The 27,910-nt window shown below is 36.9% G+C and overlaps 1 protein-coding gene across 1 annotated transcript; it reads right to left on the bottom strand.

Annotated features, from left to right (window-relative positions):
• LOC105034591 (uncharacterized) lies at nucleotides 1-27,910 on the bottom strand. Its single transcript, XM_073256121.1, has 9 exons — nucleotides 27,362-27,910; nucleotides 26,716-26,854; nucleotides 25,359-25,450; nucleotides 21,534-21,636; nucleotides 16,269-16,446; nucleotides 4,474-4,526; nucleotides 3,125-3,318; nucleotides 2,115-2,380; nucleotides 1-387 (listed from the first exon to the last, which is right to left on the bottom strand). Exons 1-9 carry the CDS (start codon nucleotides 27,656-27,658, stop codon nucleotides 237-239), a joined length of 1,473 nt encoding a protein of 490 aa, XP_073112222.1. The 5' UTR covers nucleotides 27,659-27,910; the 3' UTR covers nucleotides 1-236.

The raw sequence follows: 27,910 nt of genomic DNA, 5'->3' as shown, positions 1-27,910 counted from the left end.
TTCATCAAAGAAAAATAACAAATGCTTAATCTGAATATCTATTTTACATCAATAAAATGCCTTTAGTCACAATCAAGTCACGTTTCTTAAAAACTTCAACAAGAAAAAGAATACATATAACATTTTGAACATGGTTTGAAGAATTGATCATATCAATATCATCAAATATAAAGACCAATAACTCATTTAGTGAAACTTCTGGCCCAGAGTTAAGCAGAGGATGAACAATCTGCTCTTCAGAAAGCTCGCCCTTTGACAATATCAAGGCTCATCTCACTTGGATCTGTTGCTTGTAGCTCAACTTGGATGCCATCAAGTTCTCTCTTAAATCTGTCCTTGGAGCTAGCATATAGCATCTTACTCCTTACCCTTGATGTATCAGGAGACCTGCACACAAACAAGAAGTAAAATTTACCCAATACTGGGCAGGAGCTCCTGTGGAATCATTTTCTTTGTATAATTGTATGCATCAATGATATATAAAGGATGCATTCCTTGTGTGCTCTTGCTTGCATTTGTTATAATTTATGGATGAAGCTGATGAAATAATTAGCATCAAATTGATTCTTATTCCAGATACCTATTTTTGTTTTTGGGAACTTTTCTTCTTTGATGAGAAGAGCATGAAGAAAACTACATGGCATCAACAAATTCTCAAGAAACACACACAGATTTCAAGTTCTGAATTAAGAGTTTAAATTTGGAGATGATGCTATCTAGCCTAACAATCACATTCAAGTGATAATTGTGCAGAGAACACTTACAAGAAGCAAATAATAAGGGATCAATTCATGAAAGTAATTGCAGTTTCCTATGAACATTGCATGTAGGATACTCTGGTATTTCCTCTTTCTTCACCCAAATTTCCTTCCCCCATTATTAAATATTCTTCCTTATTTGGTTGGCTTGTTTAGGTCAACCCAGTTATGAGCAAGCTTACAACCATGCAAATGATGAAAAAGTGTAGGCTTGTTACATTAGTGAAGAAAAAGTGTAGGTTTGCTTGCTTTCTCACAATCCAGAGGTGACTGGTTAGAAGAATGGCAGTATCTCCCCTTTGACCAAAATTTAGTAAAAGGCTGGCATCATGCCTCAGTAAATGCAAGTGTGTAAGGACCAAACATAAAAAATGGTAGTCAAGTAAAGGACCAGGTGTTAAGTTCTCCTATTATTTTTCACTTGCTCACATGAATTTATCTCTGACAGTGGAATCTCTCAGCAATCCATGCTTTTGATTTGGCATGAATTATATAGAGAATATTAGAATCTTATATGTTATAACAAGAACCTTTGGCTTTAGTGAAACTAGATGCTTATTCTTCTTCCTAATCCCATGGCCAATTGTGTATATTTCTTGGTCCTCACTGAAGAATTTGCAACTTCAGGAGCTAGGCTCAAGAGAAATTTAAGGGAAAAAGATGGTCAGTTAATTTCTTCTTCATCTTATGCTAGCCTTTTTTGTTTCTCTCTCCTGTATTTAAGAAACATTCCAAGCTAGCAAATGCTTTCATACTACACTTGATAGGGAATTTCATCTTGACACCATGCTAGTACTTTTCCTTCAAAGAGATGATCGACACTAGGATAAATTTAGGGATCTTCAGCTTCAAATCAACTCAAATATTAAAATTATGATGAAAATAACATAACAGATTTTGTCCATGAAAAAAGTTCTCAGATTTTATCTCTATCTTATGATTTTTCACCTTTTGGTGCTAAAACATATAATTTTTCAATCCCATCAAAAAAATACAAACCTCTGCTTCACAGTTCAGATATCCCAAAGCAACTAAATCACCTCTTATTTTGCCATGGCTTGTTGACTAATTAAATAAGTCCTATAAAATATTAAGTTCTGACAAATGTTTGGCTCATTCGTTAAGTGATTTAGGTCTGACATGATGAAATAATTTTACACTGATGGTTGCTAAAGAAATTCTATGAATTCAGTATTCAGATGTTGTATCTTTCATATTACTAGGACATAATTAAGTAGCTTTAAATCCTTTTGTTGAAAAAAGGAATGGAGAAAACAATGGACATAGATAAGCAATTAACAGAGAAGGCTAATACATAATGCATAGATTTCAAAATTTCAGTTGTGCAACCATTACCAAGAAATGAAGAAGATCTTGCTCTTCTGGCAATTCTCATCGGTAACAAAATCAAAATCAAACACAGCATAGCGGCATTCATTAGCAGGCAAGCTTGCAGTGAAATCATCATAGCTCTCATCGGGCTGGCCAAGCTTCTCCACAGTGACCTGCTGTATCTTCTCGTCGATCTTGAAGATAATGAAACGAAAGTTCCTCTTTGCCTTCAGCTCCAAAAACTTGAGCTTACACTCGTCATTCACAGCCATTCCAGATGCAGAATTCGCCTTTGCAAAATATATAGAAATGATCAGTTAACATTGCAGAAAGAATATGATGCTCGTGATTTCATTGGAATAACGAGAAATATCTTTTTTCTTTGAGAAGAAACATTCTATAACAATAAAAAGCAACTGGATTAAATTTTTTTTTTTTTAAATAAAAGATCGAGCAACAAGTTTTATTTCAACAATCTCAGGTTTGTTATATGGATAAAACACTGCCAATGGTTCATAAGTTCGCATAAATCTTCTAAGAATTAATAATTATGAAAAAAAATCTGGCACAAATGTTGCTAATATTATGTATTTAGAATGCAGAATTCTCCTTTGCAAAATATATAAAAAAAAGATCAATTATCATTGCAGAAAGAATATGATGCTCAAAATTTCATTCGAATAACAATAAATATCTTTTTCCTTTGAGAAGAAACCTTTTATAACAATAAAAAGCAATTGGATCAAAATTAAAATTTTTTAAAGGAAAGATCAAGCAACAAGTTTATTTCAACAATCTCAGGTTTGTTATATGGATAGAAGTAGAACATTGCCAATGGTTCATAGGCTATAGTAGATCTTCTAAGAGCTAATAATTATAAAATAATATTTGGCACAGGACATGCACAGAATTATTGTTAATATTATGTGTTTAGAAACATTGCCAACATTATGTGATTAAGGATTTAAGAAGAAAGTTTTAATTAATAACAGCATTGATAGAAGCCATCAAATTCATGAGAGAGAGAGAGTTACCATGGTTGCTTTCCGATGAGGGATTGGCCAGTCCCTGGGAAATGAGGAAGAGTGGGAGGGAAAGGAAAAGGAAGGAGGAGAGGGGAGGAAAGCGAATAATTGGAAGACGGTTAAGGGGATGTTCTTAGGGGGATGGCTCTGAAGGGAGGAGGAAAAGGTGGAGGATTGGAGAGCCAGCAAAAGCCCAGGGGGACCTCAACGTCCTCGAAGCACTTGCTTGGTGCCACGTCTGGGAACAACCTGCTTCAATTTATCCTTCGCTCTTTGACCAAGTCCTCCTACGGGATGTCCGGTGGGGATTCTCTGCAGTGCATGTCTTGCATTCGTAGAGAGCTGTGCAACCCTCCATGGCCACCAAATCACCCCTTCGTGAAGATGGATGGCTTTCAAACGCGGTACGTTGCTATAAGGATTATAATAGCTGTTTTTTGCCTGCCTTATAAGATCTTATATGATTATGATTATTACTAGTAAAATAATGGATGTCATGATATTTAAAAAGACAATAAAAAAATTAATGATGTTATCTAGAAACAGAGTCATCATGTTATAGCGGCCACCTGCTGAAATCATTATGCGCCATCACAATAGTTATAATGACCGTTATTTGCCTTATATATCTTATTTGAATTGGAATTCTTATCAGCGAAAATAATGGGAAATAATGAAAATTAGTGATATGATCTTTCGGATCACTGTTCGCATTACAAAATTCTCAGATGGTACAGACGAACAATTCACTTGAAAATTTGGATTTTGAGCAAAAATACTATTTTATCTAGGAAAAGGTGCAAATACAGAAAAAAATTATTATTTGTGTTAAAATAGAGTAAATGGCATTATGTTTTCTCCCTATTATAACATAATGAAAGGAGATCGAAACTGTCACAACAGCCGTTTATAATTTTATATAGACCATTATTTTGAAGCTTTGGTTTGATTTACAAACCTTTTCATTAAATTGCTTCTTTGCTAGAGTTTTACCAAACCTTCTCCACAGTACTGTACTTGCATTAAAGTGGTGCAATGTGGATGGTGATCACAAGTCAAAAAGTCACGGCGTCCCCTTGTGCGCCCTCTACAGTTGGTCTATGGCAAGGCTGCCTACTATCACCAGCTCTTCAATCTTTTTCCAACATGCTGTCCCGATCTTTACATCATGGTGTAAATACGGTACTATTCAGAGCTTATGAGCTAGATGGTTCTTTAATCTCTCATCTTTTATTTGCTGATGATCGCTTGCTGGCTTCGAAAGCAAATGTAAAAGAAGCTAGAGAGCTCAAAAGGACTATTGAGAATTATTGCATACAATCAGGGCCACAGCTTAGTGTCACCAAAAGCCACATTACCTTCCATCAGGCAACTTCTAGGAGGCTCAAACTGACTTTGTGGATGTTGCGGTCTGTTTTCCGTTCAGTTCCAGTTTACCTTCTAACAAACGGTTTTGTAACTATGAAGGTCCCTGAAACCACTGAGAAAACCGACGGATGCTATCTACGGAGACAGTCCACTTACCAGCAAAATCTCCATTTAGTTTCTTGAGATAAAATTTGCTGGTGTAAGGAAACGGGCGGTTTAGGCCTCCAGCTTCCGCCAAGACAGCTTGATACAATGGGCAAGGCTGACGACCACTCAATCCCCCGACAAACTGGAGCTCTCTGTTGTTGGATCTAAATATAATTTTTATGAGGGATGGACTATTTATTCACGTTCAAGGATATCATCCTCTATCTGGATATCAATATGTGAAGGTGAGAAGGTGATGAAGAACGAATTTATGCAAGTTCTCCGTGATCCTTCGCTTTCTACTGTTCCTTTGCCAAAGCTTCCTATTCTTCTCAATATGGACTCATATTATATTGAGGATTTATTAGTGGTATATTTTACTGATCAAAATGGCCGCTGAGATGTTGCTCGACTAACCCAAATCCACCCCGCTATAATAGCCAAGGAGAGTTGAAGCATTCCTATCCTAAATCTCAATTGGCCAGCTCAGTTGAGTTGGCAGAGTAAAGCTTATTCCAGAGTGTGCATCCAAGATGTCTACAACGTCATTGTTCATCAAAATGAGAGCGAACCTGTCACGCCCCAGACTCGAGATTTGTATCGAGGGTCATGGCAACCGCCGCATACTCATAGAAAACTTTTTCCATAAGCATGCAAGGCTTCTCATCATGATATCTTACACATAAAGTTAAATAATTTTTTCAACTTTTAATAAATCAAATCTTATTTCAAATAATAAATCAAAACTCAATGTCCAAAAGAAAAATAATTGTCTGACAAAGTCAACACTAAAAAAAATAAAAGTCTTGAATCAATTCTGAGAAAATCCTAAATCAATGAGCTAACTCCATCTCTAATCACTCTCCCAACCGAAATCCCGCATCACAGCTAATTTTCTGGATCCGTAAGAAAAACATAAAACTCATCATGAGCTAAACAGCTCAGTAAGCAGTGTATACCTTTAACTGAATAAATCAGGCAAATAATACTATATATATCGATTTACTGATAATAACAAAATCAATATGTAGTTTCATGAAATCATAATCATACTATCAATCATATATAAAATTCAATTCATCGTAATTTCAAATTATGTTTTTCATCTTAAATTCATCAATTTCTTAAGTTCTTCTTACCAACCATGACTCTGACCACATTATCCCTATGGCAGGGTCATAATACCGCGTATCTGCTTGCGGTGGGCTGCGAATCATCTGGCAAGCAAGTCCTTTGGAACCGCTGGTCTCGCTGGTGGTTTGTCGTTGGTCTCTCTGGTGACATGTCGCTGGTCTCGCTGGTGACATAAATCCTCAGGACAGTCAATTGCCAACGTATATGCCCCCATTGGCGGGGTCCTCAACACAGTCAAATTGTCAATTTTATATTGTCTTCCAATTCATATATTATTTTTAAAAATAATATAAATAAATAATATTCGAGTCAAGTCAATCATATCATTCTTTGTAATCATACATCATCATAATAATTGTTCAACAAATAACTTCAATCATAAATAATTTTCTACAATTAATTTTAATCATAAATAATTTCAACAATTATTTCAATAAATAATTTCAATCACAAGCATGCATAAATTTATTTAATTCAGAATTTATAATTTACCAGATAAATTTAATAAAAGTAAATACTACTTACCTCAAAAGAAAATCCAAACTAGGAATTCTAGAAATCTCGAAAATCCTTCTCTGAACCTGATATGTCAAATATCATATTTTTAATCAAAATTTTATCGAATTAAAAATAATTAAAATTGTTAAAATCTAATGTCCCCACGAGGATCAACTTGACGACAACATCCAGGATTTTCGGACTAATCCATGGACACCCTAATTATATTTATTTATTTTTATTTTTTTTTTTTATTTTTTAATTAATTCTATAAATCCTAAAAATCTAAAAGAGAGAGAAAGTGAGAGAGAGAGAGAGTTTCTCTCTCTCTCTTTTTTTCCTTTTCTTTTCTTTCTTTTTTTTTTCTTTTTCTTCTTTTTCTTCTTTTTCTTCTTTTTTCTTCTTTTTTTTTCTTCTTTTTCTTCTTTTCTTCTTTTTCTTCTTTTTCTTCTTTTTTTTCTTCTTTTTCTTCTTTTTCTTCTTTTCTTCTTCTCGGCTCCTTCCACGCCGGAACAGAGCACCGGCGTCCCCTCCTTTTGCCGGGCCATTCAGGCTGCGGCCGCCACGGCGGAGACCGACGGCAGAGGGGGGCCACTCCCCCGGTTACGGAGGAGCATGGCCGGCGGTCGATTGCGATCGCCAGGCCGGAAAATCCAAGGGAAAAGAGGCCAAAATAGGGATCTCTTTCCCGACCAAAAATCGGTGACACCCGTCGCCGGCAGCCTCGTGCAAAGGTACTGGAAGAAAGGGAAGGAAGAGAGGAAGGGGAGGAAGACTTACCTCAGCCTCCGGTGATCCCACCGGTGAGCAATCACGGCAAGAACCAAACGGTGTCCGCGGCTCCAATCGGAAAAAACAGGGAGAAAGAGAGGGGAAAAAGGCCGATGGTCGATTTCTAAGGAAAGGGGAGGTCTTCTTATAGAGGGCCCTAGGATTTCGAGAGGTCCTAAGACTCCCAATTTGTCCGGATCTCACCGGAGAAGAAGACTCCTATCGGGAGTCTTCTTCCTGATTTTTTCTCCATTTTTTTTTTTTTCTGGGCTTGGGTCTTGCTGGATTGGGCTTGGGTTTGGGCTATAACATTCTTCACCCCTAAAAAAAAATTTCGTCCTCGAAATTTTTCATACCTGTGGTCTCGAAGAGCTGGAGAAATTTTTGCTTCATTTCTTCCTCTAGCTCCCAAGTAGCTTCTCTTTCCGAATGTCGACTCCACTGTACCTTGACATAAGGAATGTTGCGACGTCTCAGCACCTGTTCTTTACGGTCCACGATCCATATCGGATATTCTTCATATGATAGATCTTTTCTGGCTTGCACTGGTTCAAGTTCCACGATGTGACTTGGGTCTGGTAAATATTTCTTTAACATAGAAACATGAAAAATATTATGTACTCCTGCAAGTGAAGGTGGTAAGGCAAGTCGATAAGCCACCTCACCAATTCTTTCCAAAATCTCAAACGGACCCACATATCTAGGATTCAATTTGCCACGAATGCCAAATCTTGAGATTCCTTTTGAAGGAGATACTTTGAGAAACACATGGTCACCAACTTGAAATTCTAATTTCCGTCTCCTGTTGTCTGCATAACTTTTCTGTCTGCTTTGTGCTGTCCGAAGTCGTTCTTTAATTAATTGAATCTTCTCGACTGCTTGTTGAACAAGTTCGGGATCCAATATTCTTCGCTCACCAACATCATCCCAGTGAATCGGCGATCGACATCTTCTACCATATAATGCTTCATAAGGTGCCATACCAATGCTAGCTTGATAACTGTTATTGTAAGCGAACTCAATCAAAGGTAGATGCTCATCCCATGAACTTTTCATATCCAAAATACAGGTTCTCAACATATCTTCTAAGATCTGAATAGTTCTCTCTGACTGACCATCAGTCTGTGGATGAAAAGCTGTACCGAAGTTTAATTTTGTTCCTAATATCTTGTGTAAGCTCTTCCAAAACTGTGATACAAATCTGATGTCTCGATCCGATACGATGGTCACTAGAATTTCATGTAGCCTTACAATTTCTTTCATATACAACTTTGCTAGTCTTTCCAAAGTAAATCCAACTCTAATTGGTAGAAAATGTACAGACTTTATCAATCGGTCCACAATCTCTCAGGCTGCATCATTTTTACTGGGAGTCTTCGGTAGTCCAATTACAAAATTCATAGTGATATGTTCCCACTTCCATACTGGAATATCAAGAAGTTGAAGTAGTCCCGCAGGTCTCTGATGTTCAACTTTAACTTGTTGACACACCAAACATTGAGCCACGAATTGAGCGATCTCTCTCTTCATATTATTCCACCAGTACATTTCCTTTAAGTCTCTATACATCTTAGTACCTCCCGGATGAACTGTATAACCGGTCTGATGTGCCTCCTGAAGTATTTCATGCGTGAGTGCTGAATCATTGGGTACGCAAATCTTATTTTCGAACCTCAACGAACCATCTTCATGTATCTTGAATTCAGATTGAACACCAGCTTCCACTGAATTTCTTATTTTCATTAGTTATGGATCATCATTCTGGGCAACTGTAATTCTTTCAATGAGTGTTGGCTGAACCCTCATGTTGGCTAATTGTACTATTGAGTCATATATTCGGATGTCTAATTCCAGTTTTCTTATATCCTTTAATAATTGGCTTTGATGTGTAATTAAAACTGTCAAATTTTTTACAGATTTTCTACTAAGGGCATCAGCAACAACATTAGCTTTTCTCGGATGATAATGGATTGTTAAATCATAATCCTTTAATAGTTCTAACCACCTTCTCTGTCTCATGTTTAATTCTTTCTGCGTAAAAATGTACTTCAAACTCTTATGATCAGTAAACACTTCATACTGCGCACCGCATAAGTGATGTCTCCAAATTTTTAGGGCAAAAATCACTGCAGCTAATTTCAAATCATGTGTTGGATAATTCTGTTCATATGGTTTCAATTGTCTTGAGGCATAGGCCACTACCTTACCATGTTGCATCAATACACAGCCAAGTCTCTTTTTACATGCATCACTATATATTATGAATCCTTCATCTCCTGTTGGTATAGTAAGGATAGGAGCTGAAACTAATCGTTGTTTTAATTCTTGAAAATTCTGTTCATAATCTTCGGTCCACTCGAATTTAACCCCTTTTTGAGTAAGACGAGTCAAGGGTGCAGCTATGCGGGAGAATCCTTCTACAAATCGTCTGTAATATCCTGCCATTCCCAGAAAGCTTCAAATCTCGAAGATATTTGTAGATCTGTTCCACTGCATCACAGCTTTCACTTTTGCTAGATCTACAGAAATTCCATCTTTAGATACGATGTGTCCTAAAAAGACTATTTTGTCCGGCCAAAATTCACACTTCTTAAATTTGGCATAAAGTTTTTCTTTCCTCAATATTTGTAGTACACACCGTAAATATTCTTCATGCTCCAATTTGCTTCTTGAATATATCAAGATATCGTCAATAAATACGACAACAAATTTATCAAGATAGGATCTGAATATTCTGTTCATTAAATCCATAAAGACTGCTGGAGCATTGGTTAACCCAAAAGGCATCACTAGAAATTCATAATGTCCATAACGAGTTCTAAATGCAGTCTTTGGTATGTCCTCTATTTTGATTTTTAGCTGATGATATCCTGAACGAAGATCAATTTTAGAAAAGACTTGTGCACCTTGCAGCTGATCAAATAAATCATCGATTCGAGGTAGAGGATACTTATTTCTGATAGTATTCTTATTCAACTCTCTATAGTCGGTACAAAGTCTCATACTACCATCCTTCTTCTTCACAAATAAGACTGGAGCTCCCCAAGGAGATACACTAGGCCTTATAAAATCTTTATCCAATAAATCCTGTAATTGATCTTTTAACTCCTTCAACTCCATAGGGGCCATTCTGTAAGGAGCTTTAGAAATCGGACTGGTATTGGGTGCCAACTCAATGGTAAATTCAATTTCTCTGTCTGGTGGTAGTCCGGTTAAATCATCAATGAATACATCCAAAAATTTATTTACGATAGGAATATCCTGTAACTTCAATTCATCATGTTCTTTATTTTTTATTGATACTAGGTAACCTCTACATCCCTTTCTTAGCATCTGTCTAGCTTGTACAAATGAAATAATATGTGGAGGGGTGGTTCCTGTACTTCCATCAAAACTGAAAGTTAATTCTTCTGGTATGTGAAAGTTCACTCTCTTTCTATGACAGTCTACAGAGGCATGATAAGTAGCCAGCTAATCCATTCCTAGAATGACATCGAAATCTTGCATATCCAGAACCACCAAATCTATCGGTAATTCTCTTTCTCCTATTCTGATACCACATGACTTGCACACACTTTCGGTACTCAAAATACCACCTACTGGTGTCTCAACATATAATTTGATTTTCATAGGTTCACATACTATATCATGTTGTTTAATAAAAATAGTGGATATAAAGGAGTGTGTAGCACCAGAATCAAATAAAACTGAAGCATGAATATCAGATACAGAAATAATACCTGTCACCACCGCATTGGAGGCCTGAGCATCCTGTTGTGTGAGTACATAGATCCTTCCTTGAGTTTTCGGCCTTTGACCTCCGTCCTTTGTTTGTGTGGGTCTATTTTCATCCATCTGAGGGCAATCTACAATCTTGTGTCCTTTCTGTCCACATCTAAAACAAGAACCAGTATTCTATGGGCAATTAGAAGACTCATGCTCTCTTCGACCGCATCTCGAACATCTAACTGCCTCATTCTCACGATTCTTATCAATTACTGGCTTCTTTGCTGGATCCTTATTGTTCTGATTTCGTCCTTGAGTTCCACTAAACTTATTTCTCTTCTTCTGATTCCGTTCTCGCTCCGTATGAGCTTCATTAACTTCTCTCTCAATTATTAGAGCTTTATTTACAACTGAGGTATAGGTAGTTAGCTCATAGGGTACAACTTATTTTCTGATTTCTGTCTTCAGTCCCATTTCAAATTTGTGTACTCTGTCTTGCTCAACCTCAACTAATCTTGGAACAAACTTGGCTAACTCCGTGAATTTAGCTTCATATTCTGCAACGGATCTGTTCCCCTGTTTCAGGTGAATGAACTCCTGCTCTTTCTGTATTCTGACACTTCGGGGGAAATACTTATCAAAGAATTCATCTCGGAATCTCTCCCAAGTGAGTGGTATCCTATCGTGCTCATATTTTTATTCCAGTATACGCCACCAGTTGTATGCCTCGCCTTGTAACAGATATGCTGTGAAGCGGATCTTCTCTTCATCTTGGCATTCTTGCACAGTGAATGCCTTCTCCATTTCCATAATCCAGTTATCTGCTTCCAGTGGCTCGATGGTCCCTTTGAAGGCTGGAGGGGCTAGCTTCTTAAATTCGACGATATTGTTTCTCTGCATCGGATGTTCTCCATGTCCAGGTGTTGGTGGAAAATGCTGACGGGGCTGTGCATGTTGTTGTTGAAGTAACTGTTGCTGTGTTTGAACTACTCCGATCAGAGTTTGCATTAGTTGAGTCATGTTCGGCTCCTCCTGTACTGTCAGAGTATTATCGGTAGGATCAAAGATTTCCTCCTACTGAGTTGTGCCGCTATTTAATTAGGGAGTGTTATCGCCAAGTAGATTTGATGTCCCTCCTACCGCTCCTTGAGTATTCTTCGCTCGTCGTGGAGGCATATTAACCTATGATAGATTTGAGATAATAACTTATCCTTAATAAGGTTATAACTTACTTGTGACAGGTCAAATCATAATCATCATAACTAACCTTTCAATTTCCTAATATCTACCCATCACTCACTCACTCTATTCTACATGTCTCTATCTATCTACTTATGCTCTGATACCATATTAATTGTCACGCTCCCGACCCGAGATTTGTATCGAGGGTCATGGCAACCGCCGCATACTCATAGAAAACTTTTTCCATAAGCATGCAAGGCTTCTCATCATGATATCTTACACATAAAGTTAAATAATTTTTTTAACTTTTAATAAATCAAACCTTATTTCAAATAACAAATCAAAATTCAGTGTCCAAAAAAAAATAATTGTCTGACAAAGTCAACACAAAAAAATAAAAGTCTTGAATCAATTCTGAGAAAATCCTAAATCAATGAGCTAACTCTATCTCTAATCGCTCTCCCAACCGAAATCCCGCATCACAGCTAATTTTCTGGATCTGTAAGAAAAACATAAAACTCATCATGAGCTAAACAGCTCAGTAAGCAGTGTATACCTTTAACTGAATAAATCAGACAAATAATACTATATATATCGATTTACTGATAATAACAAAATCAATATGTAGTTTCATGAAATCATAATCATACTATCAATCATATATAAAATTCAATTCATCGTAATTTCAAATTATGCTTTTCATCTTAAATTCATCAATTTCTTAAGTTCTTCTTACCAACCATGACTATGACCACATTATCCCTGTGGCAGGGTTATAATACCGCGTATCTGTTTGCGGTGGGCTGCGAATCATCTGGCAGCCAAGTCTTTTGGAACTGCTGATCTCGCTGGCGGTTTGTCGCTGGTCTCTCTGGCGACATGTCGCTGGTCTCGCTGGCGACATAAATTCTCAGGACAGTCAATTGCCAACGTATATGCCCCCATTGGCGGGGTCCTCAACACAGTCAGGTTGTCAATTTCATATTGTCTTCCAATTCATATATTATTTTTAAAAATAATATAAATAAATGATATTCGAGTCAAGTCAATCATATCATTCTTTGTGATCATACATCATCATATTAATTGTTCAACAAATAACTTCAATCATAAATAATTTTCTACAATTAATTTTAATCATAAATAATTTCAATAATTATTTCAATAAATAATTTCAATCACAAGCATGCATAAATTTATTTAATTCAGAATTTATAATTTACCAGATAAATTCAATAAAAGTAAACACTACTTACCTCAAAAGAAAATCTAAACTAGAAATTCTAGAAATCTCGAAAATCCTTCTCTGAACCTGATACGTCAAATATCATATTTTTAATCAAAATTTTATCGAATTAAAAATAATTAAAATTGTTAAAATCTAATGTCCCTACGAGGATCAACTTGACGACAGCATCCAGAATTTTCAGACTAATCCATGGACACTCTAATTATATTTATTTATTTTTATTTTTTTTATTTTTATTTTTTAATTAATTCCATAAATCCTAAAAATCTAAAAGAGAGAGAGAAAGTGAGAGAGAGAGAGAGAGAAAGTTTCTCTCTCTCCTTTTTTTTCCTTTTCTTTTCTTTCTTTTTTTTTTCTTTTTCTTCTTTTTCTTCTTTTTCTTCTTTTTTCTTTTTTTTTCTTCTTTTTCTTCTTTTTCTTCTTTTTCTTCTTCTCGGCTCCTTCCACGCCGGAACAGAGGACCGGCGTCCCCTCCTTTTACCGGGCCATTCAGGCCGCGGCCGCTACGGCAGAGACCGGCGGTAGAGGGGGGCCACTCCTCCGGTTACGGAGGAGCATGGCCGGCGGTCGATTACGATCGCCGGTGCCGGAAAGTTCAAGAGAAAAGAGGCCAAAACAGGGGTCTCTTTCCCGACCAAAAATCGGCGATACCCGTCGCCGGCAGCCTCGTGCAAAGGTACTGGAAGAAAGGGAAGGAAGAGAGGAAGGGGAGGAAGACTTACCTCGGCTTCTGGTGACCCCACCAGCGAGCAATCATGGCAAGAACCAAACGGTATCCGCATCTCCGATCGGAAAAAACAGGGAGAAAGAGAGGGGAAAAAGGCCGATGGTCGATTTCTAAGGAAAGGGGAGGTCTTCTTATAGAGGGCCCTAGGACTTCGAGAGGTCCTAGGACTCCCAATTTGCCCGGATCTTGTCGGAGAAGAAGACTCCTATCGGGAGTCTTCTTCCCGATTTTTCTTTTTTCTTTTTTTTTTTCTTTTTCTTTCTTGGGTTTGGGTCTTGCTGAATTGGGCTTGGGTTTGGGCTATGACAGAACCTTTTAACAATCATAGTTGGATCTTCCCTGAGACTACGAATCTTCTTGTGGAAATTAGCTGGAGTAAGCTTCCATGCAGCTTGGTCTTCTTCATGCTCATGGTTTTGGTTGGGGCCTTTGCGTCAAGATTGCGGGCCTCTCTCATGTCCTTCTACTTTGCCATTATGCTCAAGACTCTTGGGCAGCTCTCTCTCATTGTAACTCCCGGCCTACCTTCTATACAATCTCTGAATTGCTAGATTATGTATCTAAGTTGCATTGCTCTAAAGCTATAAGGTCGACGGTGTGCTATACCGGTCGGTGACTGTGGAACCATGGCAATGGTCATATCTTCAACAATAAATTCCTACTGCTGGTCAGCTTGTGCAAAACCCTTGAGAGCAGCAGCTGACTACCAGATGGTGAACACCTCTAAAGAAGATTTTCCTTGAGGCCTGGACCTCTGCCTTCACATCCTGCTATATAATGAGATGGCTGCCCCCCTACCTTGGATCAGTTAAGGATTCTGATGGTGATGGGGCGAAGGGTAGGTCTGCTGCTGGTTTCATCACTTATGATCACTCTGAGCCCAAAAACTATGTTCAGTTCCTTTCCTTAGCTTCAAGCTTCACGGCATGGTGATCTCTCAGGGTATTTATTTGTTTACAGGCTTCACATATTTGGGTAGAAGGTGGTTCTGCAACTGTTGTGCAATGGATGGAATCCATGGAGAAGTGCTCCTATTCTACCCACCCTGCTCAAAAGCATGCCACTGTCATTCTACCACAGGTCTTGGCATCACATATCTTCAGAGAAGGAAACCAGGTCGCAGACTAGATTGCTGGCGAAGGTCTTTCAAGCTCTCATGATTGGGATCTTCATGGTTCTCTGGCTTCTCTTAATGATCCTCTTTCTACAGATAGTTACGATTCTATTTTTTTTTAGGATACTGGTTTCTTTTTCCTTCTGAGGGCTTCTTTCCCACTTGTAACAAAACAGAAAAGAAAAATCCCCACGCGTGAAAAGGTAGTCAAAGTGTAGTTTCCCCGTTTTTATCTTCCCGGAAGGCCATTTCCTCTAACGTCCCAAACTTCATTGAAGGAAAAGTTTGAAACCAATCCTCTGGTAGTAACTACCAGCAGGCTTTGCTAACTTGACAAGCTAACACCTTTCGAATAGATGTTTCTCGGGCCTCAAAATTTTGCACTTGGGTATATTTTCCCTTGAAAATTTTCTGCCAGTTAACCACACGTCACAAGCAGAGATGCTTGCCCAAAGCGAAACAAAAAGAAACCTGGAAGGATTTCAATAATTGCTTTCTGAAAGAAATTCTGTCGTTTGGAAAACTGATCTATTTAGAGGCACCCTATCAAAGCTGCGACAAATTAGCCTGCGGATCCTGGGATTGAAAACTAGAATGTATAACCAACAATCCATCTTCACATATCATAAAACCTAAGTTGGATAATACGGTAAAGATCTACACAAATCAAGCTATCATTTAAAAAAAAAAACTGTCTTTATTTCATCTTGAAGATTCTGTTTTCGAAATAAACTATTTAACTGTTTATAACAAGAAAACAACCGAGCAGGAGAAGAGAGATGCAAATGACATCCCATTAGTTATCAAAGAAAAGACACCATGCCCACAAAAACCGTCCAAGCATATCAGAAGTGATCACTTACGATAATTGCAACTGGAAATTGGTGACATGCGATGAGGAAAAATATAAAACCTCAATTCTTACCCTTACAAGTCTAATAGACAAGAACATGGATAAGATAGCTTTCACAGATCAGATGGACCAGAAACTTTAATAGCTTGATACATTTCTCAAATTGTGGAGATTACTACATTGATAGGCAGAAGTATGCTGTCAGCAGATCTTCTTGTAAGCTTGGGAGGAATGAGAATGAAGTGCACAAGCAAATAAATGAAAATTTCCAAACACTTAGATATTCATAAAAGTACAGGATGCGCAATGATGTGATCACCGAAAAGACTTCCATTCCCATCTCGCATAGCCTAAGAAATATCATTATTAACCAAGAAAATTTACAACTTTAGGACCCTTTTTCTTTTTTGGTTTTGCTTCATATTCTTTTCAACCTCGCCCGTATCACTGGCTGTATCTGTTTTACCACTTCTAACATCTTCCTCCATAAAATCATCTTCAAGATCATCTCCACTGCGGTAGATGATTCGCTGCCCAAGCAAGCTTTCTTCTGGTTTGCCCACTGAAATAAAAGCAGAGACATCATTAGTCAGTTGGGTAGTCATGAATGGTACTAGCACCTTTTCTTTCTGGAAGGCAAGTGTAGATGCCCCATTAATGATTAGTCCAAAGTAACATCATCAAATTTCTTAGGAAGTGATGCCAAAAGCAATCTATATCACCCAACGAACTATAGTCGTAAGGTTATATATTTGCCTTGATAAATCATACTCAAAGATATCATGACTCATCAACAAAACCGCAACACTAAACTTTTCTTTTTGCTAGGCAAATGTGGATGCCCTGTTAACAATTAGCTCAAAGTTGCATCACGCAATTTCTTAGAATGCATAGATGCAATCATAATAATCAAAAAGAGTTCTATTATGAATTATCACCAGCATAACAGCAGCGGTGGCAGCAGGCCCAGCAGACGGTGTGCTCCTCATCTTTGCAGGATGTCATGTATCTGAGGCACATTATGCACGGTTTGCCGGGAACATGGATATGCAGGTTTTGAATAGACTATTATTGCATAGGCATGCTGTTACGCCACCATAGTGGCACACAGATGCATGGGGATGATGGGATATGCTAGCTAATTGACATGATTATGGATTGTAGGTTCAATAACCCATTGGCCTTGGTTGGGGAGGGCTACCCTAATTGTATAACCCACTTCTAGCCCCAGGCTGAGGTGCACCAGAAAGCAAACTCCCATGATATAATTGACATCAAGGCATATAAATGTGGATATCTCAGCCATCTTTGTGGGTAATGATTCCGAAACGAACTGCATTATCATTCCCAAGAGATATATTAAGAGAAACTCCAAAAAGATCGAGATATTCTATGATCTTGAGTCGATATTCTATGATCTTGAGTCCTTGACCAATACATATTGACCACATATAGATACATTTTGGCCTGTAGAGTAAAAATGACAATTAAGCATGTTCCGCACCTGGATTTTTAACATTTAGTACCTAAACATCCATTTAAGATAGCATAACATGATTAAAAAGATCTCAGTTATATATTGATATTATATTGGCCAGTAAATTAAAAAATATAGCATTTTCCATCGAGCAAGATAATGATGGTCAGTATTCTTGAATATATCATATTCTGAGTGTCCAACACTGGTGCAAACCGGTGCCTAATGCTGGTTGATAGATTTTATATACCATAACACCACAAAGCTGTGTTTTCTGTAATACCATAGGACTGTAAATTTAGCTTCATATAAGTAGATAACCAGTTTGAATGGACTGTTGGATCAAATCAACTTTTCAAATCAGATAACTGATCCTTAAGAGATGAATTCAGATGTCATTTAGCTCCCCAGGAAAACGATTTTGATTTTAGTCCGTGAAATAAGCATCTTCCAAAAGTTCCAATCCAACTCAAGCTCCATCTATGAATATCCAGAAAAATAAACCCTTCATACAAAATAGAATAAAAGAAGTGAGGCAACTTTACTATTGGAGATCTATTCCAAAGCATTATGTAAATTAAATTCTTGTTGTTCTTAATTATTCATCTATCTTTTTCTATTAAATTATATATATACCAGGTCCAGACACGTGCCATGCACGTGGTTAAGGGGAAAAATGTGAGACATGGTAGCCAGGCAGCACGCTCTACTGCAAAGGAAAAAAGAAAAAAGATGCATGGAAAGATGAATTCTTTTCTTTCACAGTGGCATCAGGCTCTGAAATTCCACGTGTTGAAGGGCAATGCAACTCTAGAAGTCCAGACAGAAGGTACTCAACCACAAACAATAAAGTTGAGTCAATTAGAAACATGCATGAAGGATGTCTAATATACTAGCATACATAGAATTCAATTAGGAAAGGAACATAGAAATCTTCTATTACATTGATTTCCATAAGGCATGAAGTCGATGATCATATTGAAAAAATAATAGGATAGCACAAATGTACTATTGGAATAACTTAAGAACCAGCAAAACAGATACTTCAAGTTGCATGCTATGTTCTTACCCGATATGCATCACATACTGATCCTTGTCATGTACTTCTAGGATACATGCTGGATATTTATTTTAAATGCCTTATTTTTCTTAAATACAAAAGGCTTCAAATACTTCCTGGATATGCCTAAGATAATTTCTTGATACCTCTGGGATAGGCGGATGGCTTTGTCTTCTTTTTTTATTAGAGAAAAGCTGGCCCTTTAATGATGAATGACTAGTTTTGGACATCATGATATTGTTATAAATGTAAGGAGTATGAATTATGGTCTATCAATTTCAATGATGGCTAAATCATGAAATTTGTGGGGCTAATGCTGTTGCATAAAGTAAGGACTACGTTGTTTCATAACCCACTACAAGCTTTTGTCAACACACTTTTGCACAAATAGAAAAACATACATATTTCTTCATTGTTGTACACTAGACCTCTCATATCCTACTCTTCAAGATTTGTCGCATCAGCATATTTGCATTCTGTCGCATCCATGTCCCTGCTTCATATGTTAAGACATTGGCTTCAGTCCTTTTCTTCCTTTGCTTCATATCCCATTTATTCCCTTAGGTTTTTTCAGTCCTTTTTTCCTTTGCTTCATACCCCATTATTCCCTTAAGATAATAAACCTTAGCATATGCACTATATACCATAATAGCAAGACATAAAGCTTCAAGATCATCCTTATATCCTCTAAACAAGCAAAACTGCCATCTTCCCTGCTCCCAAGGCATCTTTCACATGCCATAGTAGAAAATCTACTCTCCAATAATTGAATCCATCAAAGATTTATGAACTTTCTCCAAAGAGCATCCATTTCTGGCTCACATGTTGGTCATTTGCTGAACATTATAACCTACAAGGATGCAATCTGTATACCGTACACCTAACCAACAAGACTTATCCAAACTGCTTTATGCATCAATGCATGGATGGTTTGAATTTCAAAATCTTTTGACCAGACCCAATGTCAACCCCCACATTAATGCCAATATCCTAGCCAAGGAACTTTGGGGAGAAAAAATATGGAAACCTGTCATGTAAGTTAGTAGTTAGAGAGACTGATCATGTTATTTATGTAGTTTCAGACTATGCAACTAAGGCACTACCCTCCAAGGTTCCACTAGCATTGAAAAGAAGAAAACAAAGAGAAAGAACAGACACACTGATACATGCGAACTATGCTTAGAGCTGAGGCAAAAATTGAAGATAAAGAACCAAATTAAGACACCATACCAATTTTTTACAATCTCCAAAAGTGAATTTATAACCTTAATATTGAACAAACCTCTCCTCAGCAGATGCACATTCTAATAACCTAATTAAGGACTCGAACACAAATTTCCTCCTTTAATGTACCATTATGGCAGAAAAGAAGAAACAAATTAGTCACGTTCATTTAACCCTTGAACACCACCAAATGAAGATACGAATAGCATCAAAAAAAGAACTTGGTTGTTTAGCAGGACCAAGGTTTGGACTACAAGTTATTTTAATGTGTATGTTAAAAAAAAAAATCCACTTGAAGATCAATAGCAATGTGATGCACTCCAACTTAAGTGCCACAACCTCCTTTGTCCCAACGAGGAAGCACATATTTACCAAACCCATAATGCACAACCTCACCATTTAAAAAGGTAATTTGATGGTCTACGAAAATTGTTATAACATTTCAAGCAACAAAGTAATTCCACCTTTAGATTTTACTCAACCATGTAGTTAACCAATATCCCTGCATGACCTTTAATTATAAAGAAATATCTTTAGTTAACTATTAGGGTTTCCATCCCCAACTATGGTGGATATTGTGTCTATTGAATTTCTCCTCCACTCAAAGAGCACCTCGTTGCATTTTTGTATCCAAATACTCAACATGTTGGCATTAGGGAGAACAGCATTATGTCCTTTAATTGCATGTTTTCCTCCTTAACTAAATACCTGCCTAATTATGAACAAATGCTGTTCTGAATCTTCACACACCCCATAAGCTGCCAGCCATCCAAGTTCAATATTGTCATACCACATTTTCAACAACTATTTTAAACCTCCTTTATGGTTGCATCTTCTTTGTTTTCCAAAGGCAAACTAAGGTTATGGCTAGTCCAGCTACATATTTTGAGGTATGTCTATACTACATTAAAATACAATGGTTTTGAGTTTCAAGTATTCCCCCAAAGATAATCTCTGCCACTGAATTTCAAACATTATTACTCTCCAATCTCAAAATCCCATCTGCCCAGATTCTTTGAATTCCACCTGGACTCACACTCTCTCTCTGTCAGTGACATGCCGCACAACCACCACCCACCCAGAAAAAAAAAAAAAAAAGAAACCATCACTAGTCTTTTCCCAAAAGGCAGATATTATACAATATATGCACCAATCTCCAATTAAAATCCTCAGATTACATGCTAAAACTTTTAGAACACAGAAACCTTAGCAACAGATCCATTCCCAATTCCTCGAACTTTGACCACCTACCACCTGAGATTTTCGTCACACTTATAGAAGGTGTATAGTCTTTTCCGTGTGTGCTTAGAGAGCACTGCAAATCAAGGCCCCATATTAGCTGGACCAAAATTAATCTATTTTATGATTTTTATTTTTATATTTAGCCTTTTACCTAATTTTGTTAGTTTCTACTTATATTAAATGTGTCTATGATTTATATTTCATTTTTTTCCTTATTTTTTTTCCCTCAAATGTGCATTGCATGTGCCTGTTCACTGGTAGATCATCAAAAATATCACATCCACAATGCAAATAAACACTTGGAATTCAATGCTTAAAGAGTATTCTAACAAATAATCCAAGCATGTAATACGATACAGTAATAAAATGCATGCCTTTCAGTGCTGTGCTTATACTCCCTCTAGACAGGACTAGCAGATCCTTGCATGGTATCATGAGGGTCGTTATGAACCTCTTGAGTTGCTAACATCATCCAAGTGGGGTATTCGCTATGCAATGTATCAAAAATCATTTTCAAATTAAAAATAAGCACTTGGTGTGAATTGGCTACACAGATTCCATCTTCTGCAAGAATCTTGGAAACATATAAAAAACTAACAATTTTGTATAAATTTAAGAGTAAACGAACTCAAGACTAGGAGCTTACATGTTCTTTGCTGTCCAAAAGAAGAGGCTGAATTTTTGTTTCCTTTGTTTGGACAATGCTTAGCCAAATGAGTTACTTCACCACATATCTTACATGAACCACCCTAATAAAGACATGAAGCTGATTGTTCTCAGTATAATCTATTAAGAATGTAGACATATAAATGTTATTACACCAACTATTTTGATGCAGAGCCATGGTACAAGCATAAAAATAATGATAGATCAAAAAAAAAAAAAAAAAGAAACATGAAAATTTTTCATTATATGGAAGTTTAGGAATAGAAACAGGGATGTAGGTGAGCCAGTGCAGATGAAGAACCTTATATTGGATGGGCGATATCACAGGGTTTGGCCATGGACTGGCCCAACTTGCATCATGAAACTAGAGTGCTTATCACCTATACTAATAAGCAAGAAGTTTTGAACCTAACCTATTTTTCTTTTTCATGATGCATATGGACATTTGATTGGTAATATGTTTGTATCAATAACAAAACCTAATTATCTATGGTCCAAAAAAAGGGTGTCCCTCTGCAAAAGGCTCCTACCATTGCAGGGTCTAGGAATGGTCAGATGTATGTAGTCTCACTCGAGCGTGTGGAAAGGTTGTTTCCATGTTTTGAACCCCTCACATCCAAGTCAAAATAGACATTATTACTGCACCAAGGCTCACCTAATTATTGATGTAATAAAAGAAAAATAAGCCCTTCCCTACCTATTCATGCCATGCATGTAAGCATCATCAAACTACTTGCTATGCTACATCTAATACTTTCAAACCTTTCATATGGTTAAGACATATCAAACATGCCCTTCTTAAAGATTGGCATTTTCAAGTCATAAATGCACTATGGTTATTCAAATTTTAGCAATAACTAAATCCTAATTAAGATTCTCAATCCATCAAAATCCTCATAGATTTTAATTTACATGGAACTAGATTGCGTAACTTTAATCAAAATATTTTATTTAGAGGAAAACTAACTTAATAAACCCAATACTAAGCTAACATCGATGGAAGTTGAAAGGAAGTTAGAAAAGCTTGCCATGACACTTCAGGTGGCTATAGATAGGAATGATTGATTAAGAAATTTTGACAAGAAAAGCCTCATAGTTGAGAAGCATTTCACAGTTATGGCTATCATATGTAGGGCATATTCAAGCAAATACTAGATAGTTTTATGAAAACATTTTCTAACAGAATTAGAGTGAATGGATGAACATATAGTGTGCTCTTCTAAATATGTAGGCCATTGCCATAAGCCTATGAATCTTAAAATGAAATGCCCAGAAGATAGCAATTATGTTGATAATGTTATTTTGATCATATGGGAAGTTTGCAGAGCTTGCAAGTAGATGAGGTAATGTAATATGAGAAGTGTGAAGTTAGATTTTTTAATAAATTACAAACATTATTACATAGAATGCTTAGAAAGTGAATCATTAAAACATAATCCAAATTTGAAGTGCTATAGGCACTCATGCTAGGATAAGTATGTAGCATGGAACATCTGGAAGTGGAAAACACAGAAGTAGAGCTCAGCAATAGCTGTTAGGAATTTTAACAGGCTTTCTAGAATTTGGCATGAAGCCCACTTCGGATAGCGAGAAACCTGTCAGTCAGGTATAGTAGTTATTACTGAATTTTCGATCTTCATTTTACAGTGTTAATGGACTAGAGAATGTATCTTCTTTCTCTATGATACATTTTCATTTTGTCAAGTAGCTACACCAATTCAAATCCACTAGTTCAAATCATTAATTTAACCTGTAACAATTAGTTGTGTGCAATAAGGTGCCTTGCTACCAGTTACAGTGGCAACAATTTTTCTGTAACTATCTTCAACACTAATGATATAGGCACCAAAGGTTTACGTGCTAACCATGCAATCCCAATTAAACTGGGGAAGGAAATATAGTCGATGCCCATCCTCTCTCCCCCTCCTCTATCAAACTCTGATTAACATGGGATTTGCTCTATGGGTGCCCGTGTTCTGCCCATGGCCGATCTGTAGCTACTGAAATGCACAAATCTCTCTCTCTCTCTCCTATCTGTGTGTGACATGGCCATTAATACTACTCCACCTACACTCCTTTTTATCTCTCAAAGAATTAACCAGTTAGATCAGAAGAAATCCAGATTCCTACTTTGCCCATACTCAAATGAGTTTATATATTACTTTCTTTAACTCCATAAAAGAATTTTGTTTTTTAAAGATTCCCCCTTTGCCCTTGCTAATGGTGGTAGTTGAGTTATATGGTGTTTGAAATTCGTGATACAAAATTACCTTGTTTTGCAACATGCACAGAAAGTCAATTGGGCAACAATGCCTTATTCACTTACTTCAGTCACCAATTACAGATCATAGATCAAAAATTCTGGGGTTTAGGGCCTAGTTTGTTGCAGTAAAATTATGAAAGCTTTTGTAATCAATCCAACCCTGTTAAGGTTAATTAATGAAAAAAAAAAAACCTTGTGTAACTTACATTAATCAATATGTTGATAAAGGAGAAACACAGTAATATGTTTTCTTGTTAAAGTTCAAACAGAAGGGTAGGATTGTATTAAGAATCCAGGGGCAACAAATGGATGCATAATTATCAGTTGTGGACATTGCTACCCATACTATGAAGCGTAAAAGTTTGTTTTTTCATAAGGAAACAACTTAATCTTTTATCATCTGAAAAAATTTTGTCCTCTGTAAGTTTTGACCTGTACTATTTGCACACACAGTGGATCAGCAAAGGTGCAATTCACTCCTTGATTATGTTTTATAAAAGAAATACTTTCCTCCAAAGTTGTCTTGTATAGCTCTGGTTAAGATAATTAATGCACTTCTACTCATACAGAAGAAATTCATCTAATGTCACTTCTATTTGTTAAAAAGTTCCTGATATTCCAACAAACATTTTTTTTTTTTTTGGCATTCAGAGGGGTTAATCTCCACTTTTCTACCCTTATTTCCACTGCACCTTTCAAGGGCAACTCCAACCAGAATAGAACTCATGTCTCCTTGCCCAAATGGCAAGAAATGGTACCATCCGAGCTAACACTCAGTGGTTTCTAACCTACAAAGTTGCCCCACCTGGCAAGTTGGCCTGAATAAACCAAAATTGATATTATCTGACTTGAAATGCATATTATCTAACCCAAAATCATTGATCAGATAGGGCAATAGCACTTTAAACAGCCCTACTCGTGGAGTTGGATTAAGTAAAAACCCTATCAGGTTTTCTGTTTCTTTTCCTGAAAATGACAGTGATAAATAATGATCAAATGTTCAAAGACAGTAACATACGAAAACACATGTATGGATACATATTTACTAATGGCAACAAAATATATATTATAGTTAAAAGCAACGAATAACAAAGTCATCAGCAACATGCCTTAAATAAATGCTAATACCTCAGCAACTGGTCCTTCGACCAGCTAGAAAAGGCTAAGCTTCTCTTAGTATTTGTGAACCATAATTCATTAGATCTATCTGAAATGAAATCAGTAATTTGCTTATTTGAACACTGGATATCTACTGCTGGTTAATGTATTGGGATTAGTTCATCATGTCTCATGTTTGCAAATAGAGGTAGATGTTAAAAAATTAGGGCATGATTTTTGGTCATGTACGACACACTGTACAAGTATTTCAAGCAAAAAGGATTTCTAAGACATTGATCTCATAGTAGTTCACTAACCAATACATAGTTCATCTTACATGTCACAATGTGGCTGAACTACCATTACAACAAATTATGCCAACACATTACATGGTTCCATAGCATGTCCGACACAACATCAATATGAAAATGAAAACAAATATACCTTTGGATAGATTCCATGTGTATTTTTTGGACAGTTCTTACTCAAATGCCCATGTTCTTTACAGACAAAGCAGTTGGCATATTTTGTACCCCCTGCATTTACACATAAAAACCAATCAACAAATGAAGGAGAAAGTCAATGCAGATAATTTACCCATGAATGCAACAATCATAAGATTAAGAATGACATGGTGAAACCAGAAAATTCAAATTGAAGGGTCGTGGAATATAGAAGTTTCAACAATATTAGAATCTGTCAAAAAGTTAAAGTATAAGCAAATAACAACATAAAAAACTTTCTTATTAAAGAGGAAAAGAAGTGGATATATGCAGAATTCAATTAGCAGAGTGAAAATGATACCAGGAAACTAGTACCTGATTTATTGATCAAAACTTTGGACCCTAAGGCACAAGATAAGATCCAAGAGCACACAATCCAAAGAAATGATGAAGAAGCACCATGACCTCTCGGCCTTACCTACTTTCAACTTCTAACATGCCACCTAATACTATTGTACAGACAATGTCAAATCAAGCACTTGACCTTTTATCAAATCCTCTCTGCATTACCAGACAATATGTTGAAAACTTTTTTAGCAGCCAAAGAGACCAGCAAACCACATTGTAATAGGTTTCAGACTGCCTCCATCTTCTTATAGTCTTGATATTCTTATCCTAACCTTTCTCTATTTTTGGTGCCTCTCTTTCATTTTCAGGAAGACATGAAGTCTGTGATTCATTAGGAACAACATGATATAAAGAATAGGTTAAAGAGCCCCTTTAACTCTCTTGAGAAATTATAAAACGAGATACCAGCATCCCTCATTACATTTTCAATTACATTTTTCATCAACTCTTTCAAATTCAGAACTAGGTGTATAAAAATATATATCAACCTTCATAAGTGTCTACCTGAATTTAAGACAAAAATCAATACACTGGTTGTGTCTTGAATATCTCAAAGTTGTCAGCCAACCAGATTAGCTAATTATCGAATTTCAATAATAAATACTGATCCAAGAATCTCAGCCTTGGATTTTCACATATTTGCGTGTCACCGTATTAATTAGACTTTTGGTTTATACTCTGCAGCCTAAGATGTAATTTTCCATAACTTTGTCCTTTGTTTGGCAAGTTAGTCATGGCTAAAATATACAAGCCCATTTCAGAATATATCTCATAATACACATAAGTGGACATATAGCAATTACCATATAATATATAACAATTGCAATACATGAACAGTTAAATATGTGAAAAAAAATTGTTTCAAAATATTTGAGATAAAAGACAAGTTTATCATATAGAAATTGTAATACATGAACAATTAACTATGTCAAAAGAAATGAATGTCAAACCATCTTGAAGGGGATGAGGACACTTCAAAAGAGAATGCCCAGCTTCTCCACAGTTATAACACAAACTTTTCTCCTTTGTATCACTTTTCTCTGGGCAATTCTTAAGACTATGCCCACGCTGCCGACAAAGCAAGCAAATCTGGAGAAAGTAAAAGACACTTGTAATATATCATAAGGCTAGATGCAACCAGAATGTAAGGATGTACTTAAGGCGCTTTAGAATCTGTTCACAAGAATTGCAGCTCCAATGGTGATAATAGATATTAATGTAAAAGTAAGTAGTCACTTTGTATATATTTGTGTATCTATACATATGCACATAGGAAACAAGAAAACCTTAGCTCTTGAAAGTCCAATATCAAATATATTACAATGTAAGGATGACGTTCCGAATAAAGTGGAACTTCTTCGCATTTGTAGTTAAACTAAACTAAATGCTACTTCCTGGAATATTATAACTTTTGAAATATCTGATATACATAATGAGATTCACATTGTTTGAACCTTCTTGAAAGTTTATATGGCCCTATAATTTCTCATCCAAAGTAAATCTGTGGGAGAATGTGAATTCAAACAACAAGAACTCAATTTAAAGAAAAAAGAAAGAAAGAAAGTTGGAGATTGCGACAGTAGCAAAGCAAATAACCTTGTTCTTTTCCCATTGGGCTTTCTCGGGACAGAGCTTGGCGATGTGATCGTTGGACTTGCAGATGAAGCAGCTCTCCCCTGGACGCATCCCGGGGACTCGGAGCGGGTGCTTCCTCAGAGCGGACCCACTCTTCTTCTTGGCCATGGTCTTCCTCTTTAGGGTTTTGAGATTCTTATTCTTCTTGTTCTTCTTTTCCTTAGAACTGGAGGAGGGGTCCTGAGGGGGCTTGGGGAAGAGGTGGGGATTCGCCTCCTTGAATCGCTTCCGGGCCAACTTCTGCCTCTTGCTCACCATCTTTTCTTTCTCGCCGGATGCGCAGGCTCCTTGCTCCGTGGCTCGCCCTCTCTCCACCGCCGTTCTTCTATTTCTTCCAAGGCGCCGACGGACCGGAGGGTAGGGCGGGGACGTTCGTGGGGTTTTGTTCGGACCGGGTTTGCCCGAACCAGAACTTACAGTGCACGGAGGACTGAGGTAGGACACCTCTTCCGGGAGGGATTTTTGCTCCTGTATGCCCTCGGGTATAAAATTAATAGCTGTGTACGGGAG

The sequence above is a fragment of the Elaeis guineensis genome, chromosome 4 (assembly GCF_000442705.2).
Source record: "Elaeis guineensis isolate ETL-2024a chromosome 4, EG11, whole genome shotgun sequence".
Classification (NCBI taxonomy): Eukaryota; Viridiplantae; Streptophyta; class Magnoliopsida; order Arecales; family Arecaceae; genus Elaeis; species Elaeis guineensis.
This window is presented reverse-complemented; position numbering and strand designations above follow the sequence as displayed.